The sequence below is a fragment of the Theropithecus gelada genome, chromosome 4 (assembly GCF_003255815.1).
Source record: "Theropithecus gelada isolate Dixy chromosome 4, Tgel_1.0, whole genome shotgun sequence".
In the NCBI taxonomy this organism is placed as follows: domain Eukaryota; kingdom Metazoa; phylum Chordata; class Mammalia; order Primates; family Cercopithecidae; genus Theropithecus; species Theropithecus gelada.
The window spans coordinates 136808349-136824716 of NC_037671.1; the positions used below are offsets into that span (position 1 = coordinate 136808349).

Consider the following 16368-nt stretch of genomic DNA (forward strand, 5'->3'; position numbering starts at 1 on the left):
AATGAGCATACAAAAGTTTACTTATGATAGTTCCTGACAAACCCCTACTTTTATAGATAAGAAAGCTAGAAGGCAGAGAAGCTAAATGACTTGTTCATTGCTGCACAGCTCAAACCTCTGTGGGACTCCAGGCTTAATGTTCTTTCCACTCCAGCAGTCTAGCATTAAAGAATGAACTAATTAATAAATTAATGATTATAAAAGTGCCCAAGCCTGCCCTCAAAGAACTAACAACAAAGACACAAAAGCACCAGTATTTGAGTTTAGAGTCAGCGTTGGAGCCCTGGTGCCCTGTAGCCTGATCCTATTTTTTCTTCCATAATCTCATTTCTAGTCTATTAATGACTTGATCCATCCAGGGAAAATAGAACTGATAAGTTTATAGCTCAAATGAAAGGATTGTGGCATATGAAACTTTGCCATTTTGGTTAGTGATTATATTATTTGGGCAAAATGGACAACCAAAAGATACTTTGTTTAGAAAAAAACATTATTTTGACCAAAAACTTTGTTTCAGGAATGTTTGAAGCTCTCCCACTCCGCCCGCCCTTTCTCTTTCTCTTCTGCTCCTCCTCCCTGGGCTCTAAAACTGGCACTGAAAGTCTTTATCAAGAGTGCTCAAACTCCTGGGCTAGGTGGCTCAGAAATCTTTCTGGGAGGGAGGTCACTCTGTAGCTGTCATTGGGATTAAACCAAATGACATGAAAAAGAAAAAAAAAAGCACTTGTTGCAAAGTAGGTGCCATGTAAATGCTCTCCACTTCTTTATGAAAGACTGAGAAATAAGGCTAGGAAAACGTATGTAACCTATTCAGGGTCACAGGACAAGAATTCAGGAGTTGGGCAAGCTAGAGAGTACGGAATCATAAGAACTCTATGCAAATAACAGGGCTTAAGTGTGAAAAACTTGATGTCTTCAGAGAGGATTAGACTAAATCCCCGCATCACAGTAAACCTCAATAAATGTTAGCTTTCTCTTGTTCTTCTTCCTTCTTCTTTTCCATCATCAAGGCCATCATTGAAATCATCATGATTATCATCTTCATCTCTGATGATACTGTGTACTGCCTTTCCTGTTAGGGGTTTAAGTCACTTTGGATTTGCTTTAATTTGCCCCATTCTTTTCTCCTGATCCTTAAGCAACAAGACTCACATATCAATTATCATGTAGTCTTAGCATGTTTCTCACTCCACCACCAAGTTTGACGCATGAAAGTATACTATTAAAGCTGCTATGGGAGGCAGTGTGAATACTGAGGTATTGAGATCATATGACTGAAAATGGTATTGAACGTTGAGGGTCCTGGGTTTTAGTTTTGGATTTATTGCTAACCCAATTGTGTGATGTTAGATTAAGTCATTTCTGGCTCAGAGTCTCAGGTTCCTCATCTTACTTTTTAAATGAACTAAGTATACACACACACACACACACACACACACACACACACACTACACACACTACTATATATTATATATCTGGGGGCAGGTGAAGCTGGTGAGTCCTGAACAAGGATTTTTTTCCCTTTTATTTTTTAGTTGACATGTAATGATACACATTTATGGGATACAGAGTGATATTCCCATACATGTATACAATGTATAATGATCAAATCAAGGTAATTAATATCTCATCACCTAGAACATTTATCATTTCTGTGTATTATGAACATTCAGAATCCTCTTTTCTAGTTTTTGGAAAACAGAAACTAAATGATTAACTATATTCACCCTAGAATGCTGTAGAAAGCTACAACTTATTTCTAGCTGTAAGTTTGTGTCTGTTAACCAGCATTTCCCTAGCCTTCCCCCCATCACTTACCACCTGCCACCTTTCTCAGCCTCTAATAATCAGAATTATTCTCTCTACTTCTATGAGCTAATTTTTTTTAGCTCCCTCATACGTGGGAGAACATGTGGGATAGAAAATGTGGGCTGCTTCACGATTCTGCACGTCATCCTTGCACAGAGGCCATGCTAATCTTCTCTGGGTTATTCCAGTTTTAGTATATATGCTGCCCAAGGGAGCATCTCATCTTCAAAATGTTCTTAGTTGTTCCTACTGGGATGAGAATGAGAATTGCAAAACTCTACAAGGCTTGTGCATTTTACAATTATTTGTATCAGAAGACAACTTCCATGTGCAATCTCTATTCAGCCAGACTCAGTCAACTCTGGGTCACCCTTTCCATTTTCCTGAAATGGGGTGGGAGGTTGGGGGTAAAACAGGGCAAGGAATGACTGACTCTTGTCACTACATAGTACCTTTTTTAAAGGAACATGAAAAGTGCTGTTGTTATTTCTTATTGAGAAAAAATCATTTTTACTTAAATAAAAACAACTGAGGCCTTCAACATGCCAGATACTGTGCTGGGGGAGGAATAGACAGAGGAGGGATATGATACTGCATCTGTCAAGCAGCTCATGGTTTCACAGACAGATAAAGAAGCCATTGTGTGATTTTGAGCAAGTGACTTAAATTATGTTGCATTTCTTCCTCTGTAAATAAGGGTGAAAATGGTATCCCAGAAGATTTTGGGGGCTTTTGAGGCTTAAGTCATTGTCTGTAAAGTTTTTACAACAGTGCCTGACACATCACCCAGTAAGTACCTAATAAATGTTATTATTTTTATCATCATGATCATGGTTTAAATACAATGCAATGTGGAAAGCTTGCCAGCTGATCTGGTGGATTTGGGGGGTAGCATGTCCAACATGGGGAGTTTAAAGTGTGAGGTGGGAGAAGGTCTTTAAGGAGGAAAAACAGGTAGGGCCCAGAGCAGGCCAACACTCATGGACCTAATTGTTAAGGCAGGTGGGTGTGCTTGAGCTGTTTTTTACCCAGTAGTGTAAGAGGCAGAGTAAGTAAAACATGCTTTATGTTTTAGACCAATGTTTTGCAAATTTGCGCATAACATGGATTCTTTTAAAAGGAAAAACATTTTCATATAATATCCCTTCCAGTGTTAGCTTGAATTATCTTTAAATATTTCAAACATGAAGCTAGGTAGAAACTCCTTGTGTCTATGGTTTTTACATGTCTTGAAAACCAAAATAAATTTTCAAATACAACATAAATAAAACTATGAAACTAATCAATTTCAGATTCACATTAATTCAATACAATAATTGATGTTGTCTTTAACCAAATGTCCACTTGCAAAACGATGTGGTAGAGACTGCCTGCGTTCAGCATGCAAATCCGGCCATGTGCCATGTGACAACTTATGTGTCTCACCAATTTTCATTTTGGAATCTTTAGTTTTACAGTTTGCCTTGATGTCATGCCACTTGACTTCCAATTGTCTGCAATGTGTCATTGACACACTGTCACCTCTATTATTTTCTCCCAGCACTGAGGGAGATCTTCTCTTATAACATGACACAGCAGAAAGTCCAGAACGTGTTTCAATGAATGTTTTCCTTAAAGTTATTATTAAAATTAAACATAAAATTGGGAAAATATTCACCGAGAACTCACAAACCTTCATTTCCGAGGACAACCAACATTCTTAAGTCACGGTTTGAGAAATACGTCCCTAGTATGAGAGTGTGGTATTGAAGGTCAAGGTAGAGCAGTAGTTCCCAAAAAAGTAAGAGTCCTGGTGCATGAGAATCCAATGGGAAGTCAAAATACAGGTCCTGGGCCTGCGCCCTGGATATTCTTTTTCAGTGGGTGGTGAAGGGCAGTTGGGGAGGGCTCAGGAATCCAAAGTTTTCCCGGAGACAGACTCAACGATCTCTAAAGTGCAAAAAGAACTAGTATGTTCTTGGTTTGGACTAATTATTACCTGTGTTTAAAACAGATAGCCATACAAATCAGCTGCATATTTAGAAAAGCTCTTTTGGAGAGGTTCAAATTCACAAATACATTGAAAACACAGATTAGGCAAAGGTTAACTCAGCAACTTAAGAGCTTGGCTGTTCAAGCAGAAATCCTCCTCTTATTCCCAGGGTCAAACACAAATAAAAAGCAGCAAAGGCCACCACCATTTGGAAGATGAAGCCCTTCTGGCTCAGTTTCCTCATCTGCAAGATGACAAAATACAACCTTTTCTAAGGTGGCTGTGAAGATGCAATAAGGACGTAAGTGACCATTAATCAGTGGCATTATTTAGCTCAGAACCATAATTTCTAGCTAAGAAACTGGGACTCAGGGAAATGAGCCAACGTGTCCCAGGAACACATTCAGCAGTGGCAGAAGTTGGACAATGACCACCATGACTCATACTGTCACCTGCTAATTCTTACTGAGCATTTATTCAGGGCCAGGTCCCATATTAAAAACTTTACGTTATTATCTCATAACAGTTTTACGAGATGGGTAACTTTATTTTCTCCATTCCGTACAAGTGGAAATTGGCACTTGGAGAGGTCAAAGAACTTGCCCGGGTAGGTCACAAAGTGGTGGAGCTGAGACTCACACTAGCCAGGCTGATGCACAAATCTCTTCTTTTCAATACTCTACTTTCACTTCCCAGACTATTGCTCTTGTCTGGAGCCTACCACTCCAGCCGCAGATCTGACCTAGTCTTACTGGGTAATGGCAGAGCTCATGAGCCTCCTGTGTGGGCTGAGGCATTTATTATCTGTAATTTCTTGTCAGAGGTGGGCATGCTGTCCTGTTGAGGGTTTGGGATGACAGAACCCTTCTCTGCACCCCTGTGTGATTTTACAAGACTGTGCCCTTAGGGTCCAGGCGATTTCACTTCTGGGAGTTTTGTATCTGGTCAGCAGGGCTCTATCTAAGGCCATTAACTCTCCCCATGGGGGCCATCGAACACCCATTAGCAATACTGCTTAGTCATTATCAAACTAAACTGAATTTAACCTCAGATACTGAGGAGAAAAAGCTCCATCCTGGCTGATTAACAACTGCCGCAGACCTCCTGTGAGCCAGAAAATAAGTAGATCAGGTGCCTCCTTTTCCTGTGTCCCCAAGTAAGGAAATATAGGATAAGTGTGTCACAAATATTAATCAACCCAATGTAATTGATCATCTCTGTCAGTCCCTCCTAAGAGATGAAATTTATGTGGGCCCTAAGCTCACTTTCCCTCTTATGGCAATAAATAAATACATTTTAAAAAGTCCACAACCCTTTAGTGAAATAATTATCCACAGTTTGCACATTTAATAATCATAATAATAATACCTTCCAAGTGCAAAGATTTTTCTCTGTATCACAGATACTGTGGCTTTTTTTTTTTTTTTTTTTTGAATTTCAGACCCACTTTTTGAGAGATAGAGGGTGTTTTCTTTGGAAGTGAGATTGCTTATAATTTAAAGTTTACATTTTGAGCCCCAGGTTGAGTTTGTGAGCCCGTCTGTGCTGTTGAGGGCCTGCAAATGAGTGACTGGGTGCTTGACTAGTTCTGCTTGGCTCTTCCTTCCCTGTCTCTAGGGCACTACACATCATTTAGCTGCCTAAACACAATGGTGAGGCCAATGCTAATGGCATTTCTGTTAAAAACAAGAAAACCTGTCTGAGAGACTCTTTTAGCAAAAGTAATTTTATCTTACAACACTGTGAGCAGCTGGCAGGTGGAGGGAATGGGAAATACCTTACCAGGAGTCGTTCAGTGGAAAGCCTCTCGTGCTCTGCGGAGAAGGCCTTTCTTACATGAGCAAAGCCCAGAGCGGTTTAGAAAACAGTGTCATGTGCTTTTCAAAAGAAGACATTTATGCGGCCCACAAACATATGAAAAAAACCTCATCATCACTGGTCATTAGAGAAATGCAAATCAAAACCACAATGAGATACCATCTCACGCCAGTTAGAATGGCAATCATTAAAAAGTCAGGTAACAACAGGTGCTGGAGAGGATGTGGAGAAATAGGATCACTTTTACACTGTTGGTGGAAGTGTAAATTAGTTCAACCATTGGGAAGACAGTGTGGCCATTCCTCAATGATCTAGAACCGGAATTACCATTTGACCCAGCAATCCCATTACTGGGCATATACCCAAAGGATTATAAATCATGCTGCTATAAAGACACATGCACACGTATGTTTATTGTGGCACTATTCACAATAGCAAAGACTTGGAACCAACCCAAATGCCCATCAATGATAGACTGGATAAAGAACACGTGGCACATATACACCATGGAATATTATGCAGTCATAAAAAAGGATGAGTTTGTGTCCTGCAGGGACGTGGATGAAGCTGGAAACCATCATTCTCAACAAACTAACACAGGAACAGAAAACCAAACACCACATGTTCTTCAGAGGGGAACATCACATACCAGGGCCTGTCGGAGGTTAGGGGGCAAAGGGAGGGATAGCATTAGGAGAAATACCTAATGTGGATGACAGGTTGATGGGTGCAGCAAAACACCATAGAACATGTATACCTATGTAACAAACCGGCACGTTCTGCACATGTATCGCAGAACTTAAAATATAATCAAAAAAAAAGAAAAAAAAAGAAAAAAGAAAAGAATGTCATATGTAAATACCAGCCAGGGATCCAGAAAACCCAAACTCCTGTGGAATTTGTTTACTTTTTAGTATGGTATAAAGCTGGTGTAAAGAATGGGCAAAATAATAGCTTTGTGGGTTTTTTTTTTTCTAATTTATTGCTCTATTGACAAAGGGAATTCACATTTTATTTACTGAGGAAACCTCACTCTTTTTTGAGGAACACTCATTTTAGTAGTATTCCTCAATGATGGAGAGAGAAAAGAGTACTACCAAAATCATCTAGAGAGTCTTTTCAAAACACATATCCTCAATTTCCTTTTTCCCTGTGTGCTTATGCTGAGATGTGGCCCTGGCCTGAAGCTCTAGGAAGCATATTGTTATTTGCTGTATCTGGGGGATGGGATTTGGGAGAAGCTTCCCTAAGGGGTTTTGAAATGCGTCCCTCAACCACACTTAAGCATCTCCTTCAGGACCAGCCAAATGGGAGTATGGCAGAGCTGTTGAGTGTGAGAAACAGAAAGCTTCCTTTGACCTACACGGAAAATAGAGAATTTTATTGGCTTACCTTTCACAGTTAGGTCCAGCATAATTTTCTTTACAAATGCACCGAACAGCTCCATTTTTCCTATAGCAGGATTCTGCAAAACTAAAATTGGAAGCAAATATTAGATGTCAATTCCATACAACACCGAAGAGACTGTCTTAACTTTTTATCGCATTACCTCTATGATGGTCCCATTTAAGTTCTAATGGGTGTAATCATTTTCTTTATGTAAACTTGTACGCATTTACCTTGCAGGAAAGGTTAGGCCAGCAGGCCCCAAAAGAAAATGCCACTTGTTGGTGGGGCCGTTTCCCAAGTCCTATATGTATATTTCAAGCACAAGTCCGAAACATGTATTCCAAAGCTGGAAAAATAATCAAATTCTACCTGCAATTTTGGATTTATAGGAGAATCCCCTTTTATTTCCATCACTGTCTGTGTAGTCATTTAAAAGTTTCCCCTTTTTTTCTGCACTAGAACTTGTCCAGTTTTAAAGGGAAGGAACCAGTTCTAAACTACATAATCTCCACAGAATTTTAATTTCTTTCATGTGTACTTTAAACATTGGAAATAAGGGTGCTGAGACTGGCTGAGTTGATGAAAGTCCCAGTCAAGTACTGCAGCAAAACATAGGACCCACCATAAAAGGATTTTATCCCATGGAACCCTCTCTCTTCCTTCTTCTTCCTTTTTTTTTAAAGGTAATAAAAATTAGGACACAGGACAAAAAAGTAATAAAAATATTGGTTTAGTGGAATAAATAAATCTCCTCATTATTAAGGCAAGGGAAATGAGGTTATGGTCTCCACGTGTTTGGAAAATTCTTCATAGACACATGAATTGTGTGGGGCATAGGAGTGTGTGTGTGTGTGTGTGTGTGTGTAAAATTTTAAGGACTTTTAAATTAGCTTTGGCTTTGGTACTGTACAACCAATAAAGTGTGACCCGTTGCTCTCTTGTTCCTTTATGTATCAGCATTTCTTACCCTAATGGTGTTTGGAGGAAAGCAAAGAGATGTGTTTATTTATTTGAAGACACTTCTAAAATCAGTCAGAAAACAATATGTGCTTCTCAGTGAAAGGCAACACCCACAATTTATTTTCTCTAACAGTTTGATAAAAACATTCCAACAAAATTACATTTCTTTCCCCTTTTACCCTTTATTTTGCTTGTTCTGATTTCTTAGACTACTTAAAGAACCACGGTCAGTTAAGAGTCCAGAACAGGAACCCCCACTTCCATCTTTCTTTGAAGGTTCTCCACCCAGCAGCCCGCCCACGCTTGAAGGATGCAACATCTGCTAGGGGCATCTGGAGTCATCCGCCTGTAGCTGATGTCCTGCTGTTTCAAACAGATGACATTTTCCTTAATTGGAGCAATTTCCATAGCTACTGGTAGAGATGGAGGACGTCTGGCCAACCCCCAGATAAATACATGGACATTATGCAAATCGTCCCTGGGAACAACGGCATGACCACTGGTCTCTGTGGTGAAGGCAGACTCAGCGGCAGGCAGGGCCAGCCCTCAAGGGTTCATTTTTGTTTCTCATCAGCATTGACTGTTTATGTTTTGTCTGGTTTTGGCTAGGGGAGGGAAAACACTGCGTCTCTCTCAGCCACTGTAACCACTGTGGTGCCCATTTCCAGTGGAAGGGTGTCTTTTGCTCTTAGAAAATCCTTAGGAATTTAGAGAAAAATAGACTCGGCCCTTTGTTTGTTTGCTTAACCCCCTCAAGCATTATTTCCTTGCTTTCTTGTAACTGGAAATCCAAGTCCTGTGTCTGTGGGCTCAGCTTCATGAATGTTTCAAAGTGTAATTCAGAGTCTAAACTAGACACCTTTCTGAAAAGTCCGGGAACTTCCATTTCTATAGAAAGTAGCAATATGAATTCCTTAAAAAGCTGAAAGAGGCAATGGGCATTTGATTTTTGATAAGATATTTAATTAGTATTTGAGATTAGCTAACTAAGTTAATAATAAGGCCAGATTAAAGGTTAGAACTTTTTAGAACCCAAGAAAATTTGTTCTGTTCCATGATCACAGACTAACCCCTCCTCTCCTTTTTTGCAGCCAGATTCCCCTGCAAGGGATTCAAGAAGTAGAGCTGTTGTCACTACAGAGAAAAATCTGTAAAATCCCTTGGTTTCTCACACCCTTACTAATTCCTCCCTACACCGACATAATATTTACTTATAGGTGACACACTTTTTATTTCATTTTCATTTTTAGTAGGTTTTTCAGCCTTGAATCTGTACTATTAGAGACTTGAGTTTTCATATCTGTGAATATGTACCCAACTTTAGAGCACATTCTCTAAGTCCCTTCAGTGCTTCTTTGAACCCTGGATCCACTTACACAGAGAAAAATCATGGGCAGACATGGTGCCTTGACGCCTTTGGAAATGGTTTCCTCTTTCAGGAAAGGAGACTCACTTCACAGTTGGCAACTTTTGACTTCATTTCTTAAAGAGTTAACAGCATTCAGAAATGCTTCTTGCTCAACAAACATACTGGATAATGTGATTCAAAAGGTAAAGGGTCATTTGCTCTAGGAGTTTCAAAACACTGCTGTATTTTGACCTATCTCAATAAAGATGAGATATTTTGACTGTTTTATTCACTGCTGTGTCACCAGCGAGTAGTGCATGACTGGCACATAAAAAGTACTGAATACCAGTTTTTATAGTAGTGTATAATAAGTGCTCAATAAATATATGATTGCATGTAGACAAGGCTTCTCAGTCCATAGGGAATGATGTTCTAAAGGTCTCATATCCTAAGACCAGGTAATTTAGATAAGAAAGTCTTGTCATGCAAATAGGGTGAAAAGTGCAAAAGTGGAACAACATAATTAGAAAGAACCATCTGAGATTGCCTGCCTAATTCATCTGCTACTGTCTGAAAAAACTGCAGCTCGACGCTTATAAACCTTTTCTGAGCAGATGAGGCTACACAACATCTTTATGAGAGAATGAGTGAAACCAGCTATGAGGAAGTTGGAGGTAATATATTTAACAAAATACACCATGGCAAGAGAACTGTGCTAAAGATCTCACCAGATGTGATTAAGACGAATGCTTGAGAGCCGAATATTAATGAACAATGAAAAACTATACCAAGACAGAGTGAAGGGAGCTCATAAATCAGGACATACTTGAGTGAAAATAACAGAACAGTTAATGTTTGCATTTTCTACCCTCACTGTGAGTACCATCCATTTTGCACACGTTATTAATACTACGAGACATGAAAAATTACAGAGCAAGGTCTGAGGCAGTTTAATAGTTTCTAAAGAAGGATGGGGCTGAAAAACGTCTGACTACTCTGACTGTTAGACTTGTCGTAGTATTTGAATACATCACAAGCTATGAGGTAAAATGTTAGTTGATACTGGTGTTCAGGTAAGGAAAAAACTTCGGGGGAATCTGATTGCCATCTCTCTTTTTCTTTTCTGTTTATCAGTAAGTGTGTGAATACGAGTGACTGTGTGTGTGTAGTAAGCATTCAGATTTTTAAAAGTCATTTTATGCGTATCATTTAATCTTTAAAACAGCTATCAATTACATAAATATTACATCCAAACACTTAGAACAGTGCCTGGCATTGAGTAAGAAAAATCTAAGTGTTAGCAAAAATACAGCGGTATGTGTTCAAGAAAGGCAACATCTACCTCATACCTTTCCACGTTCAGGGCACCAACCCAAATGCTCCCCACATATCCTCGTCCAGTCCTTACAACTCTATGATGCAGATCCATACTTTCTAGTTTGACTTACTGTACTAAGAGAAAATCTGAGATATGGGGCTGGTAAATGAACCAAGGAATGGAGCCAAGATCTGAACCCAGGCTTCTTGACTTCAAATCCCATGGAAAGGGAGATCTAGGGAGAAAGTAACTTGCCTGAGATCACACAGGTATTATGTGTCAAAATATGAATATGAACCTAGATTGGCTACTCTTTCCACTTGTGGCATAATAAAAAAAAAAACACACAGTATTTAGCCTTTGTCTCCGGTTCCTGGCACAGAACTCCTGTAATTCTTGGAATTTCCTGAGGGAAAAGACTGTCTTTTGTTATTCATAACAGCCACCTTTTAACCATATCTGAGTTTATGCTAATGAGGTGACTCACAGTGGATCGCTAGATATCTTCAGAATGGGAGCCCATGACCAGAGGAACCACCAAGGAACCAAACATAAACATGCAATTAGACGTTGGGAATTTCAACCCTCCCCACCCCCAACCTCTAGGGAGGAGAGAGAGGCTGGAGATTGAGTTCAGTTACCAATGGCCAATGATTTGACCAATCATACCTATGACATGAAACTTTGATTAAAAACTCCTGAGCAACAAGGCTTGGGGGGCTTCTGGATGGTGACACATGGAGGTGCTGAGAGTGCAGTGCTCCAGCAGAGAGCATGGAGTCTCTGCACGCGCTCCTTCTTCGCTCCCACCTCTCCATATCCTGCTCTATGCATCACTTTCATGTAGCTCTTTTGGAGTTGTAACCTTTATAATAAACTGACAGTCATAAGCATAGCACTTTTCTAAACTCTGTGAGTCATCTTAATGAATTGTCAAACCTGGGGAGAGGTTGAGGGATCCTTCCCAAATTTGCGGTCTTCTGGGAAGAAGTGTGAACTAGCGTGGGGACCCCATTTTTCGCTGACATTTGTAATGGGGGCAATCTTGTGGAACTGATTTCTTAACCTATGGGATCTGTGCTGACTGTGGAAACTTAGTGTCAGAACCGAATTGGTTGTAGGACACCCAGTTGGTGTCAGAGAATTGGTTATTTGGAAAACCATGTATCACTATACCTGTTAAATTCCATACTCTGTCATTTTAAAGAGAGTAAAATGGCCAGTGATGACTTCATTACTGGATTTATGGAAACATTCCATTATTTCCATTAAAATGTATGTCTCTTTCTTTTAACTTCTCACTCAGGTCAAAACATAGCCAGAAAGTGTTCCTGTAAATCTTCTGTGAGCTGATTGGCCTAAAGCATGCATTCTGTTGATCTGTGTTCTAATTCTGAGTGAAAAGCCATATGCAGGGAAATGTTTCCTTTATGAAAATCATAAGAGGCAATAGTACTGAAAATATGATATTATGATGAGTCTGTTGGTATTACCAGTTGTGATTGCTCTAGGTCAAGGGATAGTTAAGAAAAGATGAGACTATCCTTGCTTATAAAACTTAAGAGACTTTATTGACCTTATGAGGTACCCCAATATTTTGGGAACAGAGCTATCATCTATATTGTAAGTGCTTAAGTTTTCCAGGTGGTGTATTTAGATGAGAAACCTTTTCTCTATCTTTTCCAGTCTCATCTCAATATGAGGTTTTGCCTATGGAGAAGCTTCAGAACTCTGGATAAGGCAAAACAAAACAAAATAAAAAAATACATAGACTGATCATTAGAAGAGACCATCCTCCTTTAGGACTTACTTGGCCAAATGGGGCAGGGGACAGGGGCACAGCTGGCAGAATCGGGGTGCTCCCCTGATGGAATCTCCGATATAACCATCCAGACATTTTTCACAGTGCTCTCCTGTTGTGTTCCGCTGGCAGTGCTATGAGACAAAAGACAAGAAGATTGATGAGGATACAAAAGAAATTTTAGAGACAGCAAACCTAAGCATCATGCAATATTTTTTCAAGCAAAAGGGACGTCAGGTCAGATTTAGCACAGACAGTGTGTGGCAGTACTAATTAGTACGAGGAGTCACTCAGGCCCCTGTCAATGCCAGAGAGTGTGGGTAAGTGGTGAATGAATTTTTCCTGGTCTTTTGTGTGTGTGCTAGCAGCCTAGGGACTCTGGAGTTTGTGTGCAGAGGAGATTATTCATCAGTTACTCATTTCAATTCAGAGTGATACTCAGAATGATCAAACCCTGGAAGTTCCAGAAATATCAGCTTATTGACTTCGAATGAATATGAAATGAGAAACCAACCAACCAACCAACCAACCAACCAAAAAACACCCTTCTGGTATTTATCCATGACAACGGGAACAATAAGGATTTATGGTCTTGGAAGGATAAAATGTGTCAGATTGTAGTATAAATGGAGTAGAAGGTAGATAAAGAGCATTCTGCTCATGGGTTGGTATCTTGGATAGTGACATATAAGAAACAGTAAGGAGGTTTTTTTTGTTTGTTTGTTTTTGCACTATTTTTCCACTTGTAGTAAGGATTATAGGAGTAAAAGCACAAAGCAGGCTGACCCTTCTGTCTGGAATGCCATTCATCATTCAAGATCACACTAGGCTGCAAAATCTCTTGAAAGTAAATCCTAATTCTCCCTTTCAGAATCCTTCCTTCTTTTCCACCACCCACATTGTAGTGCTATTATCTATTCTCAGCCTCATCACCCCTCTCCAACTCTGTGTCTTTTAGCACCGTATTGCCATTAACTCGAATGAAGTAGGCACTCAGTAACTGTCAAACTGATGGATTAATTTCTACAAGGGGCAGTGAGTTAACACACAAACAGCTTTCTTCTATGGGATTGTACTAGATGGTTCAAGGCAAAGCCATTAGCTCTACATTTTCATCTTTACCTTCATCAGAGTGTATAAAGGTTGAATTGGGGTTGCAGTGGAAAATTATACTGTTAGAATTAGAATGCCATTGAAGAAGCACCCTCCTATTTGAGCAGTTGCCTTAGTCACACAGATGCATACGAGCTTCAACAGAACAACTTTTTAAAAACAGTGGAGGAACCTTGGGAAAGCAAGATGGAATAGCAGTAGGCTGAACTCTGAGTTCCTTATTTTGGCCTTTATGCTTTATTTGAGGTTCAGAATAAAAGAATAGCAAGGCTCTGCTCTAAACATTTTATATGGATTAACTGACTTAATTCTCACAACAACCCTGAAATAGGTTCCTATTTCCCCCGCCACCCCACCCTCTGCCATTTTACATCTGAAGAGATGGAGGCCCAGAGAGATTAAGTAAATTGCCCAAGGTCAGATGTAGGTGTCAAAAGCGAGATTTGAATTCAGGAAATCTGGCTCCAGAAGTGAAATTGTTAGTTTCCATATTATACTGCTTCTCCAGTATTGCTGAAGAAAAGACTTAACAAACAGTTGTAAAATGAATGCATTAGAAAGCATCGGTGTTACTAACACTTTGAGCTTCAAGTGAAATATAATATCAATACATTAGTCAAAGGGGAAGAATCTTAATAGGGGCAACTAGCTATCCCGGTTGAATGTTCTTCACGCATTTGATCAGCCATCAGGTATGAGCAATCTTTAGACCCTGATTAAAATTATGTCTACAGAATAGAATTTAGGGGCTAGTTCAGACTGCTTAAGAGATCAATGAGAAACACTGAAAAATAAAGTGTGATATGCAGACAACAGGATGGTAACATATTTCCCTCACAGTTCATAATACTGTGTCTTGTGCTAAGTCAGCCTTCAGAAATATTTATTGGGGAAAAATGAAGGAAAAGGGAAAAAGGTGAATTAACGAATTTGTGTCTGGAGCAAATGAAGGAAATTAATAAACACCCAAAGCGAATACAAAATTGTGGCAATCTCTCATCCCAGGAAAAACCAATGAGCCTTACCCAACTACCATGAACCTAAGCCATAAACGATCTGGCAGGACTGCTTGTAGGCTGGGGTTAAATTTGTCTGAGTTCTTGTTGGACAGATGAAGCCCCGCTGTACAGAAGAAAACAGGCCCATTGTAAGATGTTAGGCCATTCTTTGTGCCCAAAGTGACTATTATGCTGCAAAAATGAGCTAATTCCCAATTCTGTCCCCTTATGGCTTGAGAGATGCTTTAGATTCCTTGTCAGGGCTTTAATTCTGCCATGGCAGCCATGGGAAGCAATGACCCTCAAGAGCAAAGCCACCAAATTTCTCTTGCCCTCTAAATGCTCAGCATGCAAGTATGAACTTTCCTTATCTGCCTTCTTTCAAAAGGTTTATTATGAAATTCCCTAAAAGGCTTCGATGCACATTCTGGGAGATTGGCAGACAGAGTGCTGGAGGCAGGGAGAAAAGGACCGTAGCTCTTCCACTTTCTAGCTGGTCAACTTTGAGCAAGTCTCCTGATCTTCTTGGTTTTCTGTTCCCTTATCTGCACAGTGACGATTTAGACTAGATGACCTTTCAAGTTTCTTCCAGTTCTGATAATTTTTTACTTTGAGATTGCAAAATGTCTTCTGTTTTACCTTCAGTGCTCTGGCTTTTAAAACACAGAAAACAAAAATGACAACAATAAAAAAGTATGTTGTTGTGAGGTGATATGGTTTGGCTCTGGGTCCCCACTCAAATCTCATGTTGAACTGTAATCTCCAATGTTGGAGGTGGGGCCTGGTGTGAGGTGATTGGATCATCGGGGTGATTTCTAATGGTTTAGCACGATTCCCCTAGTGCTGCCTTGTGATAGAGTTCTCATGAGATCTGGTTGTTTGAAAGTGTGTAGCACCTCCCCCTTTGTGCACTCTCTCTCTCTTTCCCCTGCCCCCGTCGCAGGCCATGTGAAGATGTGCCTGCTTCCCCTTTGTCTTCCATCATGGATTGTAAGTTTCCTGAGACCTCCTCAGAAGCAGAAGCCTGTACAGCCCACAGAAAAGTGAGCCAATTAATCCTCTCTTCTTTATAAATTACCCAGTCTCAGGTATGTCTCTTTTTTTTTAATCCAAAGAGTAAAGCGAAAGCAAGTTTATTAGCAAAGTATAGAAATAAAGAATGGCTACTCCATAGGCACAGCAGTTAGGTATGACTTTATAGCAGTGTGAGCATGGATTAATACAGGAGGAAAAGTTTGTTTTTTAATAAACTGACTCCACTTAAAAATGAAATTAGCATTCTGAACTTTTAACCAGTGGTTAAGAAAGCTGTATCTAGATAATCGATTGCAGGTAAGTGTTTGGAATGCCATTTGGACACCAATTGTGCCTCCCCAACATGAGAAATTATGTCTCTCATCTACTTGGTCACAGGACCAGAATAATGTAGGAAGAAGGTTCAAAAGAATCCGGTTTGCCTTCTTGTGTTTGTCAGCATGCTTTATGCAAGACTAGATCCATGGATCTCAAAGTATGCCCAGGGAGGTCAAAACTGTTTCTAAATAATACTAAGATTTTTCTTATATTTTGCATTCTCATTTTCTCATATGTGTAAGGTGAAATTGTGTAGAGGTTACGCAACACAAGATATCACACAGGCTGATGCAGAAGCAGATGGCAGAATCCATCTTCTTCTATTAAGCCAGACATTAAACATATTTTCAACTTGTAAAATATGTTTATGTTTGATAAAAAACATATTGTCTTAACATGCAATTGGTATATTATTGCTATTTTAAAATGAATGTATAAGGATTACAAATTTTTTCAGTTTAAATTTCAAATGTAGTAAATATTGGTAGA

At 39.6% G+C, this 16368-nt stretch overlaps 1 protein-coding gene and 1 non-coding gene across 6 annotated transcripts in view; both read right to left on the reverse strand.

The window, feature by feature from the left end:
- LAMA4 (laminin subunit alpha 4) overlaps window positions 1-16368 on the reverse strand; it is a 149089-nt gene that overhangs the window by 88725 nt on the left and 43996 nt on the right. For all 5 annotated transcript variants that reach the window (XM_025381900.1, XM_025381899.1, XM_025381901.1 and 2 more), the window contains exons 4-5: window positions 12425-12549; window positions 6992-7072 (exon numbers count right to left, since the gene is read on the reverse strand). In XM_025381900.1, the coding sequence (XP_025237685.1) occupies window positions 6992-7072; window positions 12425-12549 (206 nt within the window). The remainder of the gene's footprint in view (window positions 1-6991; window positions 7073-12424; window positions 12550-16368) is intronic.
- Window positions 1921-2027, reverse strand: LOC112623887. The gene has a single exon (XR_003119246.1). It is a non-coding gene; the product is annotated as a U6 spliceosomal RNA (small nuclear RNA).